This window comes from Chiroxiphia lanceolata, chromosome 1 (genome assembly GCF_009829145.1).
Source record: "Chiroxiphia lanceolata isolate bChiLan1 chromosome 1, bChiLan1.pri, whole genome shotgun sequence".
In the NCBI taxonomy this organism is placed as follows: domain Eukaryota; kingdom Metazoa; phylum Chordata; class Aves; order Passeriformes; family Pipridae; genus Chiroxiphia; species Chiroxiphia lanceolata.
In genome coordinates, this window is record NC_045637.1 from 24,574,320 (window position 1) to 24,590,823 (window position 16,504).

Here is a 16,504-nt window from a genome sequence, read left to right on the forward strand (position 1 = left end):
CTGAAGATATAGACCATCATGAAGGCTTCTGCATTTCGTTGATATGACCGTGGTGAGGCAACCTTTGTCCAGGTGAACGCAGCCCATGGAAGAGAAGACCCTCGCTTGGAGATGAAGGGCCAAGAGGGCTTGGATACCCCCTCATGTACTGGCAGAGATCCAGCTACAGCTGCTGCATGAAGTGAGATAGGCTGCTGCCCTGAAGACACTGCTGCTCTGAGAGTGGAAAGGATCTTTTCCTTCCTCCCTCCTGGACTTTTATTTGGAAGGGAAAAGAGATTTAATCCATTGTAAATACTGTTTTGTCATGGTAGAGAAAGTTAAGATTGTATATAATGCATTGTAGTATTTATTTTGTACAGTCATTGTAATATATTCCCTTCCCCCCATTTTGAGTCTTGTGTGGTGTCTGGAAAACCCATCTCACACTGAGTTGAGATGAGGGAGGGGGGCTTGAACTCAAGAATTGAATTTTGGGGCTCTCAAACCATGACAACAGTTCACTTGCTAACATCTGAGGCCAGAGTCCTAAGAAGAAAGCATATCACCACAAACAAGGCTGGAGGGGACCTGAAGAGGAGATCTTGTCCATGTCTGCATCTGACAGTTGGACCAGCTCTACCAGTGCCATCTCTAATGAGTGCTTGGCCAATCAGTCCCAAAAGATTACCTGGGTGGAAACTGAGCAGCCTCCCCAGGCAGTTCAGAGCAGTATTTAACTACTGCTGCTATAAGAAGGTTTGTTCTGATCCCTTAATCTGCCTCTGTAACTCCATCCCTTCTCTCCTGGCCCCATTCACCATGGGAAGAATTTATTCCTTCTCTCTTCATAGCCATATCTTTAATATACTGTTCTCATACCTCAGTCTCCTTTTCACCAAATGAAGCAATCCCAATGCCTTCAGCAGGCCTCTGGGAGCAGTTTTCACAATTCCTCTGTTCACTCTGCAGTTGATCCACGTTTTGCAATTTTTGTGGCAATTTTTGGCTATAACTTTTTGCTAAAGTTTTACCAGCACTGTATAGAACACTTGGAAAACATCCCAAACTAAAGGCCCATGTGTGTAACCCAACATAAAGTATGCCTTTGTTTTTCAAAAGCATTTAATTATTGTTGCATTCAGTTTGTGATTTATTTTTCCAAGCCTTTTCTGGCCTACTTCTTCCCCTCCACTCACTCCCGGTCTGTATTTGCACAGTTAATATGTGAAGACTCCCTTCCACCATCACTTCCCCAGTGGTTTATAGAGGCTAATGCATAACTATTAATTTATAATCATGCTACAAAATGAAAGGCAAAACCATCTTCCCAGAAAGAAAAGTTAGAAATACCATTTAAAAATATTTTGCGCCAATAAATCATGTTTGATGTACTCATTCTTACAGAACAGTGATTTTTTAAAAAAGGCTCTGTCAGATACTTCAGAATGTAATAGTTTGCCAGGAGAAAATGTAAATCTAGATTACTACAGCTGTAGTGACTGGGGGAGGGTGGTACATTGAAAAGAAAAGTGAAAAATAATAAAGGAAGAACGAAAGGGGGAGACTATCACTTGTCTAGAACAGTTTTCCTACTTTGCCACTCCACCATCCTTGTTTGGTTTTTTTTTTTTAATTCCCCTTTACTTCCTTTCAGAGATAGCAAGGCACTGTTGTGGAGTTGGGCTCATGGGAACTAAATACAGGAGGACTCTAAGCACCACAAACTCAAAGTGCTTGAAGCCCTCACTTCTGCAATATTTATTTTGAACATGCCAGAGAACCTATCCACTTTGCAACTTTTAGCCCCACAACTCTCTTTATTTCAGGGTTTCCTTCCCCCTTTCTTCAGCAGAAATGATGAGTGTAATTGCCATGGAAAGACGTAGTGATCTAACCCTCAGCCTGAAGCCCAGGTTCAGGGCAGGCAGGGAGACCAGAGGCTGCTAAAAGACATCAGTTATTTAAGTAAGAGCACATTTATCACCTGATTTCTCTGGTAAGAGTGACAGCTGTGGTGCTGGGTTACCTGCTCTAGTTCAGAGAGAGACTACCCTCAAACTACCATCCCTGAGTGACTCTCCTTTGAAGCAGATAAGGTGCTGGGTCTTACTAGAGATCACAATTCCTTCTCTTGCATGAAAGGTTGTCAAACACCAAGCAGGGTGGGTAGAGAAGGAAGTGGAAAAATAAAAGTAGTAGCACAGGAGAGACATGAACTACATTTCTCGTTTTCTGACTAAGCAGAGTGAGCAAAGTTTGAAAATGCATACTCCTGTAAGCCTTTTAAAATTTAAATACCTGAGTGCATATGAAAAAGCATACAAGATAAGAATCAGAGACAAAGCATTTAACATCCCACACGTATACTTTTACAAAGTTACAGCATTTTTCCCCTCAGATAATCCATTTTACATTCCTAATTATTTCTGCACTGTGTAAAATATGCCTGCATATAAAGTTTACAATGGTCTCTTTTGCGCAGTTTAGACATATATACAAGCCAAAAAAAAAAAAAAGGTTTTTTTAATTAAAATATCAAGTGCACAATTAGAGGTTGTAAAATACTTTAATTAAAAAAGAACTGTGTGCAAAATTAGACAAAAAAAGAGACTTTTTTGCTATTTCAAAGAACATAAGAGATCAGAATTTTAGGTTGAGGCTAAACTAGGTCTGTGTTAAGAGCAGCTGAATACTTTATCAAGGAGAAACCCTCAAGGACTTGCATGATTTCAACGCCTGTGCTCTCAGTGAAGGGCTTAGTGGTCTGTGTGTGCATGTTTGAAAATTGTGCATCAACTTGAACACAGTTAGAGGTCCATCTGCTGATTTCCAGAGTTCTGGTGATTTTTTTCTCTTGAGCACAACTGGCTTGAGAAGCAGTAAAACTGGGAATGTAATGATAATCTCCATCTATGCTCGCTGTGTTTGTTCAAAACATCAGAAAGGGTGGAAGAATCTGCACAAAAGAGTTGTGCAGGTCACTGAACACCATGATAAAAGCAAATATTTATTTTTTGATTTCCAAAATATCAAATATTTGTTGAAGAACCCAAAGCTTTAGTTTTCACCTTACACACACAGGATTTCAGTGACATTGCCTATTAAGAAAACAGTGTTTCACTAGGAGTATGCCAGAATTAATGCAATTATCACATGACCTTTTACCTCTCAAGGTGAAGTTTTAGTCAACTCCTACACAGCAATGCCATTACTGTCCCTCAGCGTCTGCTTTGTTCACTTCTACCCTCCCATCTCTGGGCCAACGCAGGTACTCGCACAGCTAAGCTGTAAACTTGCTGAAAACGGATTAAGAGGCAACCCCCATGGGTTCTTCCAGTTAGATCAGCTTCCCAGCCTAGTCACTGCATGGCAACACTCACTACAGACAAACAGCTGCGGGGTGGGAAGCTATGCAGCATAGTTTAGGCCGGGATGCTAATGAGCACCTAATTACGGCCTCAGACTGTCAGCTATAGGGATGGGGTTTAACTTTATCAGCGCAGATAAAAGCCAGCTTGTTAGCCAACTACTTGAGATGGTCACTTCTGCAAAGCACATGCAAAAGCAGCACACTTTGAGCAGGTGACAGTGAGGTGATGCTGCAGGTAAAGATTCTGCCCAGAAGCAGATTATACCCTGGGCTAAGTTACCTTTGCGTCAAAAGCAGGAGAACAAAACAAAGGACTGAGGAGAAGCTGAAGAACGAACAGAGGAAAGAAAAGGGCATAAAAGTTCTTTGACTATATGTTTTTAAAGGACTAAAGAGTACAGGACCATTTCTCATAAATATATTTCTATACCTTCCTCTGAGACTACAGCAAATGATAAAGCACCTGGTGCAGTCACCAATACATTGCTTTGCAGTTCAACTTGCATTTTTCTGCACAAGTGCTTTCTGGGTGACTTCACCCTTTGACTGTTCCTATACAGAAGATCAAGTAAACCAAGCTTGAAAGGCTAAAGTGGCCTGATCAGAAAGCTCACAAAGGCAAGAGAGTAGCTGCTGTTATACAAACACAGTTTACTTCATTGCTGCAATTTTACATCAGCACAAGGCTTAGAAATCAGATTCTGTAGTTACCTAAGAAAGTAGCTCATTCTGCCTAACCAACACTACATCCTAGTGCATTGCTAGAAGTAACATCATCTCTGCACTTTGTTCCACAGAGGAAACTGTCTCTGAGGATCTTTCTCTCAGTACTGGTATTAAAGCTTGAAGTGGTATGCATTTGAAGCCCTGGGAACCATGTAAAGCAGCAGCCCTTACAATGACTGGAGTAGTCAAAATCTTTTAAATGATGGCTTTAACAGCCAAGGCTTTTATACATTGCAGCATGACATTCTAGAAATAGGAAAGACTAGCTCTGTTCTCAGGGCAGCAAATGAAAAGTTATGTTGAATATGGTGGTTATCTGAAGCAAACACTATGATGCATCCAAACCCCATCTCCTGGGGTTCATATCCTTACCTTCTCTAAGGAAGTCTAACTGCTGGGGCCTTTAAATACAAATCCATTCTTTGGACACTGTCCTGGCAGGATCATTTGTGTGTACAAGTCCATCCTCTGCTGCATACTACAAACACAAGTTAAGATAGAAGCAATCAGAAGCCAAATTAGTGCAGAAGAGAGCCAGCAGCTGGCTATGCAACCTTAACCTTTCTTAAAGCCCTGGGCAGACAAAGTTCAGGCCACAATTAGACATTCATAATGCTTCCATCACCACGGTATCAAGAGCAATTCAACAACAGAAACCACACTGGGGTAATCAGCCTCCTCTAACAACGCAACACAGGGGTACACACAGTATTTTGTTGAAGATCACTGCCTCCAGACTCTGGCAGTCACAACTGACTGGCCTCACGAGAGTGTCCCTGGAGATCAGAGATAAACACATCTCCTGCATAGCCACACACATTCTCAAAGTCTCTAAAGGGAAAAGTTAACAAGTTCACCACTTGGAAGATTTGCATAGATCACTTGTCCTTCAAGTTGTCCTAATACTGAAGGATGCCACTGGCTACTCCTATTTATTATACAGTTTTAAGATGAAAGTTAAAAACAATGAAACAAACTCATTCCCCAAAGAGCCCATACTTCTTGCTCAAAGCCACATTGATAATTTTGTTCTATCTCCTGAGCATGGCTTCAAGCACCTACCCATTTCTATCACCATTTTCATGCTATTACTTAAACCTAGAATAACCTCTTCAAACTACACTAGAAAGGTAGTTCCCAGACTGCCTCCACTTCTGTTCTCCAAATTCAAGGCTATGAAAATATCATGAGAAAGTTTCTGCTGGGCACTATCAGTCTTCCCTTTCCTTGCTTATATTTGTGTTTAAATCCTTAGCTAAAATGATATTTATGAAGACTGACTTTAGCCCAAACGCTACTGCCTCAAGATGCCTTGTGGAAGACTCCTCCCTCACTCCTCATGAGACCTACACTGTTAGCCTATATTCCATCTCTCTAAGTTAAAGTTCATCTTCTTGAGTGCCTCTGCAGCTTCTAAACCCAGTAGCTGCATTTGCCTCCAAGCATGTGTTTTCACCAGTTTTCAGTCTCGCCCCAAGTTCCCACTATTTGCAAAGCCCTGGGTCATCTTTATGGAGCACAGTATCGAAGGAGATAGTTTAGTCACAGCAAACAACAAACAAATTCAGTAGAAAAGCCATTCCTGGACACAGTATAAACATGTTTGTGGCTTCTCTTCAAACTAACCTTTTCAAAGGGTTTCACAAAGCAAATGAAATTCAATGAAGTTTAACATCGTGAACAACTATCCATGTCTAGGAGAGTTGCTTTTTCCATTTTCCATAGGAACTGCTTATAATGCTTTTTTATCTCCACAGTTTTGTGTTCCTGCGTACCTTTGTGAATAATTCTTCACTAAACAGCAGAGACAGCCTGATGCCAAGGACAAGACTTGTAATCATTTCTATCAATTTTGAGCCTATTGTCAGAAAAACAGCTGTAGGAAGGTTTTATGCTGTAGAGTAACATTTTCACACAAACTCATCACAACACAACTCACTAATGGTTTCCTGCATACCTTTTCCATGATATTAATAGCCATACTAATCCCTAAAAAAATACTACCACAGTCAATATACCTAGGTACTACTCAGTTTCTTAAACACAAGATCCAGGGGTCACCTAATGACACTAATAAGTCTGAAAATAAGTCTTCCCCCTTCCATTCAGCTTTGGAACTTATTGCCATCACATGCTGTCTCCAACCCCATTTCTTTAAAAGTAGCTACAGAGTAAGGATATGAACCCACAGCAGATATGTCCATCCACAGTTTGGATGTCAGATCCGGGCCAACGGTCTCTATTACCTATCTGCCAAATATACCTGAGGGAGGAACTCTCCAGAGCTGCCAGCAAGGCAGTATTTGCTTCCATTTATTTCTGTTTCATGGACTTTTTAGACACAGCATCTTCTGCGGTCAATGGCAACTGTGGGATATTAAAGGTTAGTGCCACGAAGGAACGTGCTTGTCTTGCTTTAAAGCAATATTAATGCCACAACAATATAATTTATTCAGGAGTAATAATTCTTTTCTTATGCCCAAAATACTCCATTTGTAGATGACAGAAGCTTTGATATTCTTTGTCAGGTCTTTCATAGCCTTGTTCCAATTGCCACAAAACTGTAACTACTTAACTGTTTTGTTTTGAATTGGTAGTTCCAGAAAATATCCTCTTTTTGCTAAGATGTCATGTAATCCACATGACTATCCATCTACTGCTAGACGCTTGTATATATGTGTAATATTTAATAAAAAAAAAAGAATTATTTTGCTCTTGGATTTAGTGAGCAAGATGCACCACTCGAGCCTATTTGCACCTGCACAGCTTTATAAAAAAAGAGTGTCATTAACACTAGGTCCTTTTGGCCAGCCAGCTGAGGCTACCAGAAAGGATAATTTGTGCATCTGCAGTAATAGAGAACTTAAGATATAGAATAGTTTAAGTTTTTCTAGAATTCTTATGAGAACAGTGCCATTACTTCCAAAACTAACAGGAAGAGTAAGGAAAGAGACCTTTTGCCAGCTTTCTTTGCAGAGTTCTTATTAGTGGGGATAAAGAGCCCAGTCCCCAAAGTAGACCATGATGCAGCTTTCTTAAGTAAACTAATTTAGTAAGGCAATACAGAGGTAGCTTGTATCACCACTAAAAAAACCCCACCAACAAACCAAATAAACAAACACCCCCCCCCCCAAAACCCAAAAAAACCCAAAAAAACCCACCAAACAAAGCACCACAAAACAATGAGACAGACTCCTTGGGCAATCTTGCTTTCGTTTTGAAACACAGCTACAGCCCTTGTCTTTGGGACATATCACTGTTAAACTGAAGTTCCTCTGCCTCTGCTGAGAGACAGGCCACAAGAACTTGCAGTAGTGGCCAGGACAGCTCTACCTGGTGCTCCAGAGAGCAGCTTTCCCACCATCTCGGCCACTTGGCCCTGCTGCTGTGCTTCCATATGCTTTTCCCTCAGCTTTGGTGGGACAGCATTTGCTGGGGCAAGAGCGTTTCCCTTTCAGTTTTCTTCCTCCCCCCTTTTATTTTTATCATTCCTTCTACAGGGTCTTTGTTTCAAGGAACATGGAAACCTGTTTAAAACTAGCTATTCAGCCTGCTGGCTCTGCACCGCAATGGTAATTAGCACTTGCTAATTTGTAACTCCACCTTGGAGATAAAGGTAACAGCTTCAGCCACCGGTTAGACTAAGGGTGCTATCTGCTCCAATTCCCTTAGGGAATATATGGGCTGCTCCCAGCCAGGTCTGTGTTACCCCCAGTCTGAGGGGTGACAACCTCCTAGAGAAACAGTAGTGACTTAGAGTGGTCGTGTTTCCAGATGGAAAAGCAGGCGATAGAGGAGATGGGTAGTGAAAAGCGTCCAGAGAGGGATACAAGACAAACATTCCAGTCTATCTTCCCTAATTAAACAAATCTCAGGAACAAATACTAGCACATTTTACATCAGGTCAGACAGAATTTCTACAGTTGTTCTTAGTAGTTGTATATCACTATATAATGATGCAGTGCAAGGATTTAACGCTTAATACCCATCCAGTTCTTGAAATCAAACATGGTATGAAGCGTTTCCCAATGCAAACCTCTTTTCCTTATGAATTGATCCTTCTTGGATCTAATCAGGCAGATTGGATTTTTTTTCCAATCAATATTTCTGAGATTGTTGTATTCTCCAAAGACCCTCAAAATAAAACATAATTAAGTTTCAGAAATCAGTTTTGGATGCAAGACCAAGTTTTCACATCTTGTAAAGGTTGATGTTGGCATTTATACCCTTAAAGGGATCCCAAACATTGATCACTAAAGTATGTGGAAACATTGAGGATCACTGTCTCTCCTGATTTCCTAACATTTTTCCATTACACATTTGCTCAACAGATACAAATATCCAGAAGGAAGCTGTGGTTCATATTACAAGTGGGTGTGAGTTGGGAGCAGTCAGCACACATAGCCAAGCAGGTTTTCAGATCTCTGCCAAGTATCTTGCAGGTCAATCAACAGAACCACAGACATATCCAGCACTATTTGCACATAGGAGCAGATATGTGCCTAGACACCATCTAGAGGTTTCATTTCTCTCCCTGCAGATTTTCGATCCCTGTTTTTCCTATGACTTAGTTCTCTGTAGTCTTGAAAAAATCTTTTTTTTTGTTAAGTATTAACTATTTTCTACTTTGTGACAACAGATACTGAAGATAACCTTTTCTCAAGCTATGACAGCTTCTATTAATTTCAGGACTCTAAGACAGGTCCTGTGTTGCAGGATAGTCTTACTGCATATACCTCACTGTAATACACAGAAGAACACTAGTAGGCAAAGAAAACTTGTCAAACTCACCCACTAGCATTTCAACATTAAATTATCTCCCCTTTTGTGAGGTCTAGGAAGCTCAGCAGACCCTAAGCAGCTCTGCAGCATCCCAAAGTCAGATCCTCTGACTGAAGCCAGCAGAAGGGTCAGAAAAAGCAATGGACACACATCATCCATTTTGACAGATCAGTCCAAAATCCAACAAAGAGCAGATTTTTTTCAGAGACTGTAAGGGATTTTCAACTACTTCTTTGGCTGGCACAGGACATGGGTATAATGTGCACATACACACAAGCTTGCAGCATAATGCCTATAATGTTCATTGCTGGAAAGTAGCCCCAAATCAGGAGGAAATGCAGCTTTACTATAAGGTTTTTTTAGAAGTGGTTCATACAAAAGTTTGAGAGAAGCAAAACTAGTGAATTTTGTAGTATAATTACCAAAGTTGAAAGTTTTAGCATGGTACTTTGTTCACAAAAACTAACAAGACATGCTATTAGCAAAAGTATTTACATAACCAGAATAATTTTCCTTTTCCAAGACTGAAATGTTTATCCATTTAAAGAAAGGCCATGTAACTTGACAAATAGCAGGAGTAGTAGCACTAAACCATCAGGTCATCTGTTAATCAAATAGCAATACTTAGATCCCCATGGCTGCTGTTTAATCATGGACAAATATCACAGACTCTGTTCTCAACAAGGAAGACTAAAAAAAAAAAAAAAAAAGCTTTCAGGTGTAGAGGAGCCTTATTCCAAGATCAACCCAACTCTATCCCTGGAAACACCAAAAGTTCCTTCAGTACAGATGCCTTCCCCACATTTAACCAGATAACCTGCTGTCCACTCCATCTGACTACAGCAATCAGCTTCCCAACTGCGTAAGTTGATGGTAGCATGACGACAAGAAGCAGTGGGAATGGAGTCAGAAACACTTTCTGCCCTGGGTAGTGTTGGGACTTTTAACACACCCCATAGAAGGCTGCTTCTGAGTAAAGAGAAGTATCCAGCAATATATCTTTGTGCCCTGAATAATCCGAGACCACTGCAGTGTTTAAGAGAGCCACTTGCATGGATGACACACATACCTTGAGGCATAACAGACAGATCTCTCCCACCACTGAACTGTGTTGTAAATAAGTTAAAAGGAAAAACTACACTCAAACTGATCTCTGCAGCAAACTTGAGCAATGTTGCAATCCCTCAGACTAATCCAAATGTTTTACCAGCTAGCAGAGGAAAAGTCAGAAGACAACAGTGAGAGCTGCTAGCTGAAAGTCAAGTGATTCAGTATGTTACACAAACAAAAGGAAGAATCCATGGTGCCATTTTGTATGGTGGGTTGAGTAAGTCTTGGACACTTGCTACCAGCAGAAACATTTTTACAGGCTTACCAACTTGGAAGGAAGGTGGAGTTCATTTTGTTTTTTCATTTAAATAATTTTACTATCCTGATATACAAATACCTATTGATCCTACAGATACCCACCTTTCTGCTGCTTTTCAGACACCATGGTAATTTTACTAATTAAAACTTACAAACAAAGGGATAATGACAGTCTATGGAGGCATGCAACAATTAATCTTCCCTGTAATGCACTGCTCCTCCAACAAAATACAGTAGCAGTTCAAGGCACCCCTGCTGTTCTAATCCTTGGCAAGCTACATTCATTTACAGAAGTGAATCACTAAATGTCCCACCCAAGAAATCATTCCGGTGACAAGTTTGTGTCTTTAACTAAAGAGTTAAGGTTATTTTGAGAAATTCATGATGGAAACCAGCTCAATATGAGCAAGGATAGGTAAGGAAGAGTTCCAGATTCTGCCACTTGATGTAAACATGTGAACTCCATTTGCTGGACAGCAACTGAAAGCCACCAGTAGGCTTTTATGCCCAGTGAGCCCATTCACTGCAGATGTGACCTCATGCAAGCCAAGCTGACATACTTAGTACAATAATAATAATAATAAAGAGTGCAAAGAGTCTAAGAGCTGTGGTTCCGAGTGTTGCTATGATGCTGTGAGTACAACTAAGCTGATGAAGAGGTTTTGTTTCTGGCTGCTGCTGTTATCCATCTGTGACAAAGCTCCCAGGCTAAATACACATATGGTTGTTTCCTAACCCAGTTCTGTCAAGTGATACTGGTTAGCCAGACAGAGATACATAAACAAAGCTGCTGGCAGCAGCTCTGACTACTACCGCTCTGATCCAGCCTACTTGTTTCTAGCTTTGCCAGCTTTAAACTCCATGTAACTTATTGGTGCTTCAGTAGAGATCTGAGCAATGACCAAGGCAGGAAAAAGCCTCACTTGTTTTCCCATGATGGTCATTACAGAGGATCTGATCCATCACAGAGAACAAGTGAGTTTTTTCTAACCTTAGTTGTATTACTTTTACACACCCATACTTTTGTAGGTATGCATACATAAATATTAATGCTATATGTATGTTGCACATGTATATACAAGTTGATTAGTGTATAACAAGAAAAACCACACCTAATCCATAGCAGGAAGAGATGGAAGCAGACAGATGAGAACACTATGATTACTCTGTATTTCCTTGTGCAGGAAGTGCCATAATTATACCATTATTGCATAAAAAGACCTTTTAATTTAAACCACTCCAAGAGAGAGAACCGTATACACACTGGCACAACAGGAAGATAACCCAAACCTAGCCACTATTAGACCAGCACAACTGAATACAGCTAGAAACACATTAGAACAGGCCCACGCTCTCAAGCAGTGCCTGTATCTCAAGACAAGTACTAAGGTGTGAACGAACAAGTTCTCCTACACACCTCGGTTCAACAGCACAAGAATTTACCATAGGACACAGAACAGAAGAACACTTTTCTAGTTATTTTCAGTTCAAGGACTTCCTGAGCCAGCTGTGGTTTCTATGTGTTCACTAACTCACAATGAATTTCCTGCCATGGAATTTATCCAGTTTGTTTGAACCCATATCAGTCTTCAGCTTCCACATCATGTTTTGGCTGAGTCCTACAAGCACACTACCCACTGAGTAAGAAGCTCCTCTTTCCACTGCACTATTTAAAGTACTGTTAACAAAGTACAAATCATAAATTTACTACTAGATGTATAGACTTTGACAGATACTTTTGAGGTTTTAAAGGTGATGCATAAAAGTGATAAAAATGGCATTAGAATTCAATAAATACAGCAAGACTCATCTTTGTTTTAAAACTGCATACCCTGTAGCAGTAGCTTTCAAGTTTGTATATGGTAAAAAGTTCCTGTAGAACATGTTAGCAATTGCCAAGTAGAGTAGTTATTCATTACTTTCAGTGTACATATAGCACCTAGTACACTCATTTACTCAGGATTAGATAAAGAAAAACTCCTCCCTCCCATGAATCCTATTGTTCTTTCTTAAAAGCCTAGGACTAGACAGAGAATGAGACCACTGATTTGCTGTCAGAGCATGTTGCCAGATATAATTACAAGCTGAAGAGAGATATCAAAGACTGACAGATCCCGAATAACTTGCTCTCCCTCCTTTTCATTAGGAATTCACTAAAGCTATTTAAATAGCTTAGAAGGCATCCATTTCTTTACACAGTTGGGTTTCATCACCAAAAGCTATAAGAGCATTAAGAAGGGAATAAGACTCATCATTAAGATGAGTCTGAGAGTTTCAGGATTTCTGATAGATACCGAAGACCAAAACAACACTTGCCTCTACATTGATTGTTGTGTGGAAAACAGAACTGGATTATTATAAAGCAACCTGACCTTGCAAAACACAAGTGGTAGAACCTTTCGGCAGTAGGTCAAAGAAACTTTCCTTATTTCCATAAGTATTCACTAGTTAGATTTATGAACCATTGTCTGATCATTAGCCATCAGCTCTGTATTGCTTTTCCATGTACATGCATTTAAATGGATCACTTAGTAGAGAGGATACCCCATTCTTTCCTGTAGCACATACTTAACATTTTTGGAATTAGATTTCAGAATCAGAAGACTACATTTAAGAGAGTTCTGATTGCTACTTCAAAGGAACCCAGTTACTTATTGTATCCTTTACAAAGCAAAGAAACTTGTCTAAAAAGTAACGAAACTTCATTTTCTAGAAAAAAAATAGCCCAAAATGTCAGCAACAAAGGATCACTACATCTACTGGAGTATATACAATTTGTCTGTAGATTAAACATTTACTCTGGATAGAAAAGCAAGAGTCAAACACTGAATCTCACAACCCAGAAAGAAATCGACTCCAGAAATTTTTCCTTATTCTCTTTAAGATGGAGGTACTTGTAATTGGCACAGAAGCTATGTAAGAATGGTTTCTTAAGAACAGTAAACAGCTATCAGTTAGACAAGAATATAGAAGAGATATTTAGGGACTTGGGGCTGATCAGTCTGTAACACATAAGCCCACAGCCTAAGCAGCCAGCGACAGGACTCACATGGGACCCCATTCAGTGAGAGATCTGTGTGGGGCCTGACACTAAGCTTGCAGTGGCCAGTCTTATTATTTTAAGAAGTACAACATGTCAAAGTTATAACAAAACTTATTGCTACATTTTCATGACATATGGAACTGTTACTGAGAAACTTGGTTACATTGCCAGTGCAAGTTTGGAATTTTATTTTTCTTAATCTTACATTAATGAGGCTGAATTTGGTAACACATTATCATAACCATAAGACAGTTATTGAAGGCATTATAGAAATTAACTCATGAGTGAAGAAAACATTTTAATAGCACAACTACAACAGGCAGCTCACAGACATATTGGTTTAGTGTAAAGTAATAAGAAAACCTTTGTCACCTTACAGGTACAGGAGAGTCCATATTGCTTAACAGCTACCTAAGTAGCTATTCAGACCCTTCTCCAGAAACAAAAAAACTTGAGTTCTTTAACAGATGAATGGTTTATGGCTTATAAGTAACATGGCTCTTTCCAAGGCTTCATGACTGCAGAGGGCAAATGCTATCCAGAGTTTTTGTTCTATTGAAAACAGTTAATATATCCAGAAGAGCCAAAAGCTCTTTGTGAGAGGTGTTTGAGGTCAGGAAGAATATATGTGTCTTTATGCTTTACATATGCATTCAATATAGATATGCTTCAATGCAATACTTATTTCTAGAAGTAAACAGTTTTCACCAAAAAGGTCAAAAGTTACTTTGTTAAAAAAAAACCAAAAACAGGCAGAATTTCAGAAGTTGTTAGGGCAGACCCCCATCTACCCACTCTAAAGAGGGGCCACGGGCTTCTTTATAGACGTGGGAAGGAATACCTCACACATCAGTTCCCACTGAGGGCATAACAATGCAAACTAACAAGCTTAAGAGGCATGTTAGGTGGAAGGAAAAAGAAAAATCAAAAATATCCCACTTAAATGTGCGACCTAAGTTTAAAACAAAAACAAAACAAAACCAAGTAACCAAAAGCAGACAACAAACAAACCAACTCCAAAAAAAAACTATGGCTACCTGAAATACTCTAAAACTTGGAAAATCCTTAGATATCCTTAAATTTTTTCCCTGAACAAGATACTGAACAAGTTGTTCTTGGTAACACAAGCCTTTAGCAGAGCAGACAATGTTCTTTTGTGAGCTTTGTGCATTTGCTGCAAAGAAAGACTTCTTTGTTCCTGCTTGGTTTCTCCTCTGCTTTACCTGGGGTAATATGCTGTGTAGTTCATGAAGAGCTGAGCCCCAGCAGGGTAGTAGGCTGTGGAGGGCTGGAGTGTTCGTGGGTTGAGGAGCATGGATGGCTGATACAGAGCAGCTTCTGTTGGCATAACTGCAGCAGGAGCGGGAAAGGAGTAGGAAGGGGGTGAAAGGCCTAAAGGGAACAAATGGGAAGTAGATTAGGAACTCTTGAATTCCAGAGATAACAGACCATACGTACACCAACCCTGCAGTATGTCAAGAGCCTTCACAAGCTTCTCATTTCCCTTACTCATCACAGAAAATAAATCTGAGCCACCAACATGCGCTTGATAATAAATGTTGTGTCCACCCCCCAGTCAAAAAGCAAAGTCAGGAATACACTAAAAGCCACCTCTTGCTCTGAAAATAGGGTATCTTTCTGAGGAGGAGGCCAATTTTTTTTGTTCAGGCTTAGATTTTAATGAAGTCTGAAATCAAGAAGTATGAGACTTCTCCACTGTAAGAAAGAAACTTCCATGATAAAGATCTAACATCCTCCAGGAGAGAGGACACTTTCATCCAGATATTCTCCATCCCTCAAACATCTGTCTCCAATTAATCAACAGCAGATCGAACAGAGTCACCGCTTTGCAGCTTCAAGTGTTAATATCAAGTTGTAAAAAAAGAAAAAACACCAAAGTGCACTGTGTGCTGTTGCAACAAGATGTAAGGCCCTAAATGAATTCTCACTGATGAGAGCTCACCCTCCTCCTTTGCCATTCTCTTCTTTTGTTTCCCTTTTCTCCTCTCCAGTGTCATAAAGGTGAACATATAAAAGTTTTAAATAAAGTAAGCCTTTATTTTTGCTATTCAGAGTTAAAAAGACAGTCAGCAAATATTGTGAAATGGGGTAGTGACAAAGCCAAAAACCCTTATCTGAGGAATACATCACAAGCATTCGTAGTTGGAAATGGGAACACTGCCACCTAAGTGTTTCTGAAGTTTGGGACTCTGCCCAAGAACCTGTCCTAGGAGCTCAGAACATTCCAACTCATCTGGAACAGCTGTCACACATAGGACTACATACTTCTGATCCCTGCTCAGGATACTTTCATTGGAAAAAAAAAAAAAATCTCTAAAGGATTAGCTGAAGGTCTACTCATACTCATTCACAAGAAGCCACTCCCAAGAAGTTTGTTGCCATATTAGCAGCTCTGATTAGGGTTAAGGGACATTTCTTAAAAAGCCCAACAATAATACATTTGCATAGAGAGAAAGAGAAAGCTCCTACTTGACTACCTTGCCATTTATGATTTTGGAAGCAAAGTATTATTTTTCCCTTAGGCTCAGATGTATGTGGTACATATGCTTAGTAAGTTAGCCCTTAAGCTCTTAAAGCATTTCTCCCAAACATGGCCCAAAGTCCATGTTCATCCTAGTAGTTCTGAGAAGCAAAATTTAAAAGGAAATACAGTTTCTGCAATTTTCTGAGGGCAAAGCCAGAGTATTTTCTGAGGGCAAAGCCAGTATACTCCCAACACAGGGAACCTCAATTCTGTACAAACAACAAAAAGGAGACTGGATGTGGCACTTAGTGCCATGGTCTAGTAACCACAGCAGTAGTGGATCAAGGGTTGGACTTGATGATCTCGAAGGTCTCTTCCAACCCAGCTGATTCTATGAAAGGAAGAGTTTAGTCGGTAGTGGTTCAAAAGGCAGAACACTTGTGATTAAGTCCCAAAGGGGAGTATTGCCTATTCATAAGTTAATTTTGCAAGTAAAAGGGGAAAGGCTTTTACTTGGCATGTTCACCATGATGAAAAACATAAATGCAAACCAGTTTAAATGGGAGACAATTCTTTAAGGTCTCAGCAGGGCTTACAAATTACTTTTCAGAATCACCACTCACCCCAACAACGTTAAGTTTCACAGAGGGGAGGGAAAAATTACCAATGGAAGAGCAAAAGTAGTTCTCCAGTCATAATAATTCACAACCAAAGGGAAAAATAATGATTCCAAGCTGCTGAAGATTTA

The 16,504-nt window shown here is 39.9% G+C and overlaps 1 protein-coding gene across 5 annotated transcripts in view; it reads right to left on the reverse strand.

Moving 5' to 3' along the window:
- Positions 1-1,614: 1,614 nt before the first annotated feature.
- Positions 1,615-16,504, reverse strand: part of ESRP1 (epithelial splicing regulatory protein 1) — a 34,709-nt gene continuing 19,819 nt past the window's right edge. For 2 of the 5 annotated variants that reach the window (XM_032697558.1, XM_032697547.1), the window contains exons 13-15: positions 14,495-14,663; positions 4,451-4,556; positions 1,615-2,938 (exon numbers count right to left, since the gene is read on the reverse strand). In XM_032697558.1, coding sequence (XP_032553449.1) covers positions 4,466-4,556; positions 14,495-14,663 — 260 coding nt within the window. In that variant the 3' untranslated portion in view covers positions 1,615-2,938; positions 4,451-4,465. Of the gene's footprint in view, positions 2,939-4,450; positions 4,557-6,313; positions 6,446-13,433; positions 14,664-16,504 lie in introns of those variants that run through there. The other 3 variants (XR_004358769.1, XM_032697571.1, XM_032697580.1) reach the window with 3 other exon arrangements.